This window comes from Pleuronectes platessa, chromosome 16, assembly GCF_947347685.1.
Source record: "Pleuronectes platessa chromosome 16, fPlePla1.1, whole genome shotgun sequence".
Classification (NCBI taxonomy): Eukaryota; Metazoa; Chordata; class Actinopteri; order Pleuronectiformes; family Pleuronectidae; genus Pleuronectes; species Pleuronectes platessa.
The window spans coordinates 7,560,794-7,571,447 of record NC_070641.1 but is presented as its reverse complement, the minus strand read 5'-3'; the positions used below and the strand labels follow the sequence as shown (position 1 = coordinate 7,571,447).

At 39.0% G+C, this 10,654-nt stretch overlaps 1 protein-coding gene across 1 annotated transcript; it reads left to right on the top strand.

Annotated features, from left to right (window-relative positions):
- The first annotated feature begins 303 nt into the window (after positions 1-303).
- Positions 304-10,654, top strand: LOC128458403 (cytohesin-2). The gene is made up of 13 exons (XM_053443226.1): positions 304-441; positions 1,097-1,167; positions 1,441-1,496; positions 2,462-2,528; positions 3,695-3,813; positions 4,977-5,057; positions 5,190-5,302; positions 5,477-5,625; positions 6,539-6,650; positions 6,743-6,819; positions 7,263-7,334; positions 7,549-7,697; positions 9,366-10,654. The coding sequence occupies exons 1-13, from the start codon at positions 402-404 to the stop codon at positions 9,442-9,444; spliced, it is 1,185 nt and encodes a 394-aa protein (XP_053299201.1). The 5' UTR covers positions 304-401; the 3' UTR covers positions 9,445-10,654.

Sequence of the window (10,654 nt, the reverse complement as noted above, 5' to 3'; positions counted from 1 at the left end):
GACAATAATTTTAATAATGTAGTCCACAAAATACAATACATCGGTAAATACCTCAATTGTGACTTTTTAAAGTCCTGAAAACCCTGTTGAAATATTATATGTTCATTGATCTGATGTTAGTATCAGTGGCAGCGGCAGTTGTTGCTTTCGTTGAACTCGTAATGTTGTGTAACAAAAGTTGTAGCAGAACGTGAATGAGATTTCTGTGTCCTGAAGAAATGTCCACAAACATACGTGCCAACATGTTGCCGTGCACGTCATCTGATCTGTGGTAAGTGTGACGCCTGAGTATGAAGTCTCTTCGGCGTCACAGCTCTCAGAATGGCAGCGCCGGCCCTTTTCTCACTCTGACACAGTTTGTTTCCTGTGCACTTGCTCAGTCGCTCTGCACCACTAAAAACATGGCCATACGCAGAAAAGACAGCTTCCTCTGGGGAAAAGGTACGCCTTTATTATTGTTATTATATTACTTAGTTGAATTTCTATAGAGCTGCTGCTCAAAATTAAAGAACATGGTTATTGTGCTGCTTAGAGTATTTTTTGTTCAAACCTTATGTCTGGTTTAGTCTGTAGAATTCAGTTTAAATGCAGCAAATTAAGATTTTGGGGGTTAGAAACTGTTCAGATAATGTCCTAATATATATATATTTCAAAAACTACAAGTAGCAGGTATTATACGGCTGTGTTATTCAATTTTGTTTGTTTTTCAATAATTTCAAACTAAATACCTGAACAGCCAATAACTTAAATTTTAATGTTTTAATCTTGCATATGTTCTTCCTGGGCAAAGCATCCCACAATTTAAGAAGAGCTGACATTTTATGTCTATGCAGCAGACAAATTCAGCCTGGCTCATTAAAAAGAGGGAAGGCAAAGAATAGCTTCAGCTCTCTTCCCCTTTCTCAGTCATTGACCCCTTTTCTAAGCAGTGAAGGATGACGTTGTGATTCATTCCGGTCTGTGAGAGCGGGCGTAGGTGTGATGGAGGTTATTAGGAGAGTGGCTGCTGCTGAACGTCGGCTTCATCAAGTCAAATATGTGCCTCCATCCTGAACGCCACCCATCCCAGTGTCCATGATTCTTGTTTCCCCTGCAGCTCCACCGCCGATTCTGTCCCCGGCTGAGAGGAGGCCGAATGAAACCTTGAAGCTGCTGGATGACATTCAGGTGGTGAACATGTCTCTCCAAGGTCTTACCTTACAATGCCTCATTATTCTCCTCTATCTACCCACAGCCGGCAGCCTCAGCAAAGTTTTTCACAGCACACAAAATAATTCCATTCGCACACCTTTAATAGAGAAATGAAGGTTATATCATAACAGCTGTTGGAAGGGTTGATAATGGTCATATATGCTACAATTGAATATAAAGGTATGTGTTTTAGATGTTAAAGCAAAGCTTTGTTAACATCCCTGCTTTCATATTACATCTCTCTCACAGAAGCTGAGGCTGGAGATCGATCACATCAGACCTGAAATCCACAGCTCTGAGCAGACGTGAGTGTGAGCACAGGTTTACAGACGCTCCTCCATGTTGTCAGTCGACCTCTTCCTCCTACTTAAGTTACACGTCAATGCAGCTTAGTCTCCCACACGGCACAAGATGCTCAGCTTGACCTTGTCAGTCATGCAATAGGCTGCAGAGCCGTTTAGATTTGCCTGATTCAGAAATCCAGAATTTTTCCATGTGGTGTGTCAGCAGCTTAAAGCAACTTTGAGCAGCAGTTTTAAAGTGCTGATCAATGTTAAAGCTTGAGTTTAAGGTTACTGAAGTTTCAGTTGTTGACCAATAAGACTATAAAAATAGTTGCACTGTTAAAACATCACTTCTACTTTTAGCTAAGTGTTAAACTGTGGCTGAGTCATAAAGCACCACCTCATTCATCACCCCCTACTTTACTTTTCAGGGACATCTATGTCAAAGGATTATAAAGTGAGCTCATCAGCAAAAGAAAAATCCCTTTTGGACACTACTTGGATTTTTATCCTTGTTGCAAGATTATGACATTTACAGCAACAAAGTTGACCTGTGATTTCCCATAATTCATTTTGAATGTTTAGTTTACACTTGAGTACTTTTAGGTCAAAAGCATGTTGAATGACCGTGTTTAAATATAGAAGTAAACTGGTTTGCCACAGTTTTGTGCTGCTCTGCTCTTGTAACACATTTTACCACCATAACCCACATGCTGCTCATAAAGTAAAACAAAACTCCAACAGATATCTACAAGCTATATTTATAAACCTGTCATTATCCTCATAATGATTCAGATATTTTAATTTATTTTCAAGATTTTGGTAAATTGCTAAGGTCCAACCTTTGGACTCAACATATCAATAATACATTCTCACAAAAATAAACCGGTTCCTATATGTAGCAAACAAAAGAATGATATTGTTCAACCGAGGTTTTATAAACAAATATTATTTTATTTGAATATATTTGATCTATTTTATTGCAGTAAAACTGTCGTGAGGAACAGAAGATTCTTACGAGGAAAAAAGAAATTCAACATGGACCCCAAAACTGTGAGTTTATATATCCTATATAGTTATATAGTTTAAATATGTATACATAGTTTCTTGCTCTGCAGGTTTGACATGTAGCTGCACCCTCTTAAATCTTAATAGTGGTTGGAAAGTTTTTGTCGCAATTACTTTTTGTCATTTATATCTCAATATTCAATGTGTTTGAAGAGTGTTTTTGTGAACTCACTTGACCATCACAAAAAACCTTCCAATAGCTCCCCCGCACATGTAGACACGAGAACCCTGAACAGACAACAGTTCACTTTATTCAGCGCTTGGTGTGAAAACTCTGTTCCTGTGGTCCTCCTGAGACACAGCAGAGGAACAGTGGATTATATGTGTTGTTTCACTCACTTCAGCTCCTCTTGATCTGAGGGTCGACACAGCGACAGCGGAGATATAGCTCATGCAGCGGATGTGGATTTGAGCGGTGTGTGTTTTTGTGTGTGTGATGTGCAGAAGTACACGGCGTGAAGGCGCACTAGCATGAAAAACCACATCCTGTTCCCTGAAGTGGGGCAGAAGCACCACTTCAACGCAGTGACTTTCATCTTTTCGATCCTTCCTGTGTGCGTCCTGTGACCTCCGCTCTGGTCTGAGGACGTGCGCAGGGGGCTGAACGAGCTGCTCTAAGACCTCTTGGGGGTTAAGTTAGTCTTCAACTGGAATTGAGGTGACGAACCTTAGCAGGAGTACCCACCCAGAATAATGGCTCGCATTTTGAAGTTCTGGCTCTGAACACCCAGTGAGATTAAGAGATACCAGCATGCAATATTCAATCAACCTCTCTCCGCTTTTGCTACAGTGATTAATGACAGCAGCAACTCTAAAGGGAAGAAGAAAATACGACTGGTTAAGACTGTGCAGCACTGATAAGAATTTAAGTTAATTGAACAGGGGAGATCGCTGTGGCTCTTAGTTCCTTCCATTTGTGTTGAAACACAAATAAAACTTCTGATCCAACAACTCAACCACTGAAGAGTTTTCTCTTTTAAAGCAAATTGACGGATCATACCCTGTTTTATAGTCTGAACACAAACCCCTCTATCCGGCATCATGTACAATACAAGTATCTGTGTGTAAATGTGGACTTGACTGATTTTCAAGCTCCTGTTTTCCAAACACCTTTTATATAAATGTCTACGTCCCATTCTTCATTCCTGCAGGGTTTCAATTACCTGGTTGAAAATGAGCTGCTGGAGTGGCGAGCAGTGTCTGTGGCTGAGTTTCTTTACAAAGAGGAGGGACTGAACAAGACGGCTATTGGAAATGTTCTGGGGGAGAGGTAAGGTAATCACATGGCTAACAAGTGTTTTCACTCAAACACAGAAAGATGGTTTACTTGGTTGTTTAAATTTAATGCTACTGCATTCAGTTTTCTGCATTTATGTATTAACTATTAACGATGACTTTACACACAAAACTCACCAGCAGCTCATTGAATATGATGAATCACCGAAGATTAAACCGCCCAGAAGCTAGAAAGTCGCTTGGTCATACCATTTGTGCTCCAAGGCTAAAGTCCTCGCTGGATCTGCTGAAAAATGTGACTGGTGACTCACTGCACGACCCACCGCTCTAGACAACTTAAATTAAAATGGTTCGGTCGATTTTTAGTGATCCTGCTGACAGACGGGGATGAAAACAGAACCTCATAGGTGGAGATAAACAAGATAGCTAAAAAACGATAAACATTGAAATGCTGTTTATACATTAAATTATCAGGAAAAATAACTATATAATGAAATATACCAATCATGGAGGACTTTAATTTCCCAATAGTATTTTGACATCTATGCTCATGTACTTTCACTTACTTTTACTTAAATAACAGACTGTTGAATTCAAAATCAGAAGGAAACATAGGAAGGTGCAAATCTCAAGTAACATTTATATTATCTCATGTTATATTATACTATACATACTTACAGGATAACCCGTTTAGATAACGGATCTATTCTTTTCTATTCTATAATAATCTTTCATGTTTCATTATCTTTCTTAACTGTTTTTGTTATATGTCTTTTGTGTGCATATCAACAACTGGTCAAACTCTATAGTTAACATGTGTTTAATGTTGTGAGTGATTATAAATCCTCATGACTGCCTGTGGTGGATGTAGAGGCTGTTGTTGACATGAAAGAGGATCTGTTGCAGATGTTGGTCAAAACCTGATATCGATTTTAGTCAATTTCAGAAATTTCTTCCTTTACGGAACAAAATGTGACGACTCATTTTCAACTCATTCACCCCCACCCCCCACCCCACCCCCCAGTCAGTTCCTAGAGGAGGCAGGTTCTCCTTTAAAACAAAAAAAGAGGAACTTATAACTGTTAACAACACTTCTGTTCTCAGAGAATCTATTTTCATTTTTAAGAACAACCTTGAATTTGTTGTTTCAGTTATTCTTTTCTCCATTTGTTTCCATTTGCCTTGGTTGTCACAAAGGGAGGAGATGCATCTGGAGATACTGAAAGCCTTCGTGGAGTTGCATGAATTCTCAGACCTGAATCTGGTGCAGGCGCTAAGGTCTGTCTCCCAAACCAGTGTGAAAAGTCTGCGTGAAAACGTTGCAGCAATTTTACCTTCAGCTTAATTTCCATCTTCATTCCATCCATCGTTATTTTTCTTACCAGCTGGAGTGTCTTTTTTATTCTACAGGCAGTTTCTGTGGAGCTTTCGTCTCCCAGGAGAAGCTCAGAAGATTGACAGGATGATGGAGGCGTTTGCAACTCGCTACTGTGACTGTAACCCAGGGGTCTTTCAGTCCACAGGTACCGGCTTATTAGGCGTTGTGTGGCCCGACGACAGGACACATGTCGTCTGCAATTTAAAGGAATCAATGTTGACACCTTTCACAGGAGCATGTCTGTTGGAAACCCTATTACTTTTAATGGTGGCAGAATATTCAGCTGAAGAAAACTCACTGTGCTTTTCTATTGAAACAGACACCTGCTACATCCTGTCCTTCGCCATCATCATGCTCAACACGAGTCTCCACAACCCCAGCGTGAAGGAGAAACCAAGTCTGCAGCTATTTGTTTCAATGAACAAAGGCATCAACAACGGGGAGGACCTGCCCTCCGAGCTGCTCGCGGTCAGCGGCTCCATGATTTTGTATCGATGTTTAGTTTCTGTGTCACGTCAAACATCTGGTTCATCAGGCATGTGATCACAAGATGCCACCGATTTGCAAAACAGGCATCTCTGTGATACATAAAAACAAAAGAGGGAGAAACATAAAAAATGAAGAGCTTCAGTTTCAGTCGAAATACAATTCTTCAGGCCTCCACGCAGGTGAAAGCAAATGGCCGTCCGTCTATCCCATTCCCATCAATGCAATGTCTCAAGAATCTCTTGAGGGAATTTCTTAAAATTTAGTGGAATTATTCACTTAAACTCATGGATCAACTGAATAGATTTTAGTTATTGGAGGTCAAAGTCAGAGTGACCACACATCCCTGTGATGTGATATAGAAGGACTGTCCGTACAGAACTTCACTACATTTGGTACAATTCACCTGAACTCACTGATTAACTGATAAGATTTCAGTGGTCAAAGTTCACAAAGGCCACTGTGACCTTGAGTTATCATGTTCCAACATGTTTTCTGAAGCCTCAGTTACCTTTTTCATTTACCACCCAAATCTTATCAGTTAATCTTTTAGTCTTAGTGAACATTTCTGCCAAATGTAAAAGGATTTTCTTGAGGCACTCTTTATATAACACGTTCAAGAGGCAAAAAAGAGTTTATGAGGTCACAGTGACCTCGGCCTTTGACCTCCAACCACCCAAATCCAATCAGTTCATTTGGAGTCCAAGTGAATTTTTTGCACCGTATGGAATACGTTTCCCTATTGGTGTTCCTGATACATCTAAAGAATATGGGGTCACCATGACCTTGACCTCTGACCTTACAGCTTCAATAGGTGATTTAAATGTATCTTTAGAATGTAACGTATATACATGTTGAAGCTAATGTTTTCTTCTGCTCTAAAACTTTTTCACAGAAACTGTATGCGAGCATCCGCAGCGAGCCGTTTAAAATCCCAGAGGACGATGGGAACGACCTGACGCTGACGTTTTTTAATCCAGACAGAGAGGGCTGGCTAGTTAAAATGGGTGAGAATGATGTTAGTACTGCCCAGACAAACCTGAGGAGGCTATAGGTTTTCATGTGAGTTAATGTAAGTTCTTGTTTGTCTTTGCTGAAGGTGGCCGTGTTAAAACGTGGAGGAGGAGGTGGTTTATTTTGACAGACAGCTGCCTCTACTACTTTAAATACACCACAGTGAGTATCTGCAAATGCAAACACAATTTCAGTTTATTCCATAATTTGTTTGGAATAAAATATTTAATGTAAATATGCGTTAGCAAAAATGCTATTAAGTATCCGTTTTTATAAAGACCATGAATCTGAGGCCTGGTCTCGACTACTGGGGATATTTCCCCGCCTTTCAAAAATAAATCTCTGTCCACACATTTTTACCAAATACCTCCATCTAGGAACAAAAAAACAACTTTTAACACTCAGACAAGTCCTTAAACAGATGAAATTATATAAAAACATGAAAATGTAATGAGAAAACAATTACTATAACACATAACCTGAAACACACTTTTAGCTCTGTGTAAAAACTATTCTGAGTAACAACAAATATTGTCTTTTGCTAATTTTACTATCCACTACATTTACACTGTGTATGATCTTTAATCTCCGCTCTTCCCCACTAGGATACAGATCCGATTGGGATTATTCCTCTGGAGAACCTGAGCATCAGGAAGTCACAGGACACAAGTAAACCGGTAAACAATCTTTTTATTTTATTATCACAGCATGTTAACAAGTGTTGAGCCTCATCTCACACATTTTCTGCTGCCAAAGAACTTAATGAATCACTGAAGCTGCTACATGTGCTCCAAAGGGTTAGGAAATCAGAGGAGTGTTGATTAAACAGAGATGGACACACACACACACACGCAGATGGCGGCGCTCACATGTTTGTCTGTGTTTGTTCAGTATTGTCTGGAGTTATATAATACGAAAGGACAAAAGATCAAGGCCTGCAAGACGGAGAACAAAGGCCGAGTGGTGCAGGGTAAACACCAGTCCTATAAGCTGAGCGCCACAAGCGCAGAAGAACGGGACAACTGGTTGGACGCCATCAGGTGAGACATGTGCCTCAGTGTGAAGGGACACGTAGTTAGAAGAAGTGTAAATCAGCAGCAGGGATGAAACACAGATTGAATATATAGATGGACGACATCCTAGCTCTACGAAAGGGAAGCCAAACCAGCTCAATCTACCCCGGGTGGCTGGCTGCAGTATATGTCTTAAACACTCTCTCTCCTCCATGTTGCTAAATAGTCAAAGAACATGTTTAAACATGTTTCTTAAAGGTGGTTTCTGTAATTTTAGGTTGTTCCTATCATTGACATGTTTAGGAGTTCATGTTTTTTACAAGTTTGGTTTTAATTATTTATTTGATGTTATTTATTTTGATCAAATTGTCTAGGGCTCCAAATAACTTTACCAGCACAAGATGGCGTCAATTGTATTCGTGAAATTTTGACTTCATTTCTGGATAGTGGAAGGAGGTGCAAAAAGAGTGGGCGAATTATGAAAAGATGATTTAATAAAGATAGTGTATCTTATCATTGTTTACCTTTGTTTACTGAGCCAGGCTAGCACTTCCTGTTTCCAGCCTTTATGGTAAGCTAAAATGGCCACCTGCTGGTTACAGCCGATATAGATAGATAGATGGATACTTTATTAATCCCGAGGGAAATTCAGATCATCCAGTAGCTTGTACACTTAACACATCACTGACATACATAAATCACATACGGAGAGCATATTTATAGATACAGGAATGGAATGCAATGATGTGATTGTGTCAGTGTCCAGTAGGAAAGTGTTATAGTGATATATACGTAGGGTGTAGATAAAGATGGACAACACGTCTCTACTTCCTCCCAATGGATGAAAATTGGAGCCAGAGTCAGTGCAGTAGTGATTGTGGAAGGGAGCCACTTGATGCTTTTGACCAATCACTAATCAATTTCAGCTGTCAATCATGATGTGTCACCTTGTTTTACTATAATCAAATAACTAATCAAAACCACACTTCATCATTGCTACATCAGAAACTTGAACACTTGAACAAACATCATACGAATGACCTAAAATGACATGAAAAAGGTGGGGTTTATAATAATAATTAGTATTAATAAGTGGGGCAATCAATTTGATTTAGCTTCCCTATTGTCATCTATCTTCATACACTTTCACAGCTTCAGATCATTCAAATCCCAGTCAGTTTTCCATGGGTCTGTTTCTAAGATCGCTGCATTTATTGTGTGTTAAAACAACTACAACTTGTTGGTGGGAAGCTGGTGAGAGATTGTTTCTTTGATGGTGCCCTAATGGTTCCTATCCATATGCATCTTATAGGTGAACAGTAGAGTTTAGAATACTACTGAACCAACCATCCAATGAGTAGATCTGCAGTATTTTTGATGATCAATTAATCATTCATTTACCAAGAGAAAATTCATCAGGTTTGGTTTAATCTGCCAGATTAAAGACGTCACCAAATGCAACTAAAAGTAACAACATTTACAGTTTTAAAGTTGCATAAAACTTGACAGGCATTTCCCTGTTATTTCTAACATTTTATAGACTCGATCAAATTGTAAAAAAGAATGAACATAGATGAATGTAAGGAGGGACAATGACTGAAAGGGAAACGGGCACTTGGTTTATAAAAATGAAAAAAAAAAATACTGTAGCTAGTGTATTTTCAGATCCAAACCTAACCTCAATCTTTTTCTCAGGGCAAGTGTCACCAAGGCTCCTTTTTATGACCTGGTGTCTTCACGCAAGAGGCGGCTCATCAACAACACGTCTTCATAGGACTGAAACAGACCTCAGTGGAAACGATGAGTCCATGGACATGTTTTTATTGATGAAACATTCTTGGCTTTTATGACACAGATTGTTCAGGAAAAACTCAAACTGAATTACACAGCTTTTCACATATATGTACAAACTGGGAAGTGACACTTCAGTGAACTATTTGTAGTTCATGGTGTGATACTTCCACTTACTTCTGCAAACTGCTCGCATTACTGCTCCGACTTCAGGGGCTGACACAGATCCCAAAGGGCCCCAGGGGGCCACCATGGTCAGAAGGTGACCGTAGTGTTGGAGTGTTAATATCATGGATTGATAACTGAGTTGTGTGCAGGACCAGAGGCCAGGAGGCCCTCCAACAAAGCCTCTGCATGAAGTGACTGTTGATATTTCTTACTGGAGAGTCAAATGAGCACACGAATCCATACAACCTGTAAACAAGAACACAAAAAGACTCCACGGAGATGCAGACAAACAAACAGATACAAAGCTACAAACAACCATAAATAAACAGAAACAAATATTAACAAATAACGACTAGACACTAAACGACCACAAAAACACAAAGAATAGATATAAGATACATAAAGGGATGTAAAATGACCAAAAAATAAAGATATTATTTATGCAAAATTACCAAAAAACTTACTACAAAATAATAAATACTATACCGAGACACCAAACAAGCACAAAAAAAGAAAGCTCTTGCATTGCGAAGGTATGGGGGCCTTTCTGCATGTCTGGGTCCAGGAGCTTCATGTCTAATATACTTTGTCCATAGCTGTAGTGTGTAACTGAAGATATAAACAGCAGATATTTACTGATATTGATTCAATTAATTTATTTCATTTATGACCCGACTTGATGAAAGATCTAATGATGATAAATGTTCACCTGCAGAATTCACGTCTGAAGGTTCGAGTTCAGCAGATGATAGTGAAGCACTTTGTTATGCCTGTTGTGGATGATTTGATTTTACATCAGGTAAAAAAGAACACAGGGGAAGGTTAAAACTTTACACTTTTCTGAATTCACTTTGTGATGAAATGTAAATTCAGTCTTTTCCTGTTTCTTGTAAATGTCTTTAACTGCACAAAAAGCTTAACAACATTTTATGTAGATATATTCTTTCAACATAATTTCAATGTATATTATAATTTAATTTACAGGGAATCAATTATCTTTTGTACAATAAAGTGGTTTATTCTAA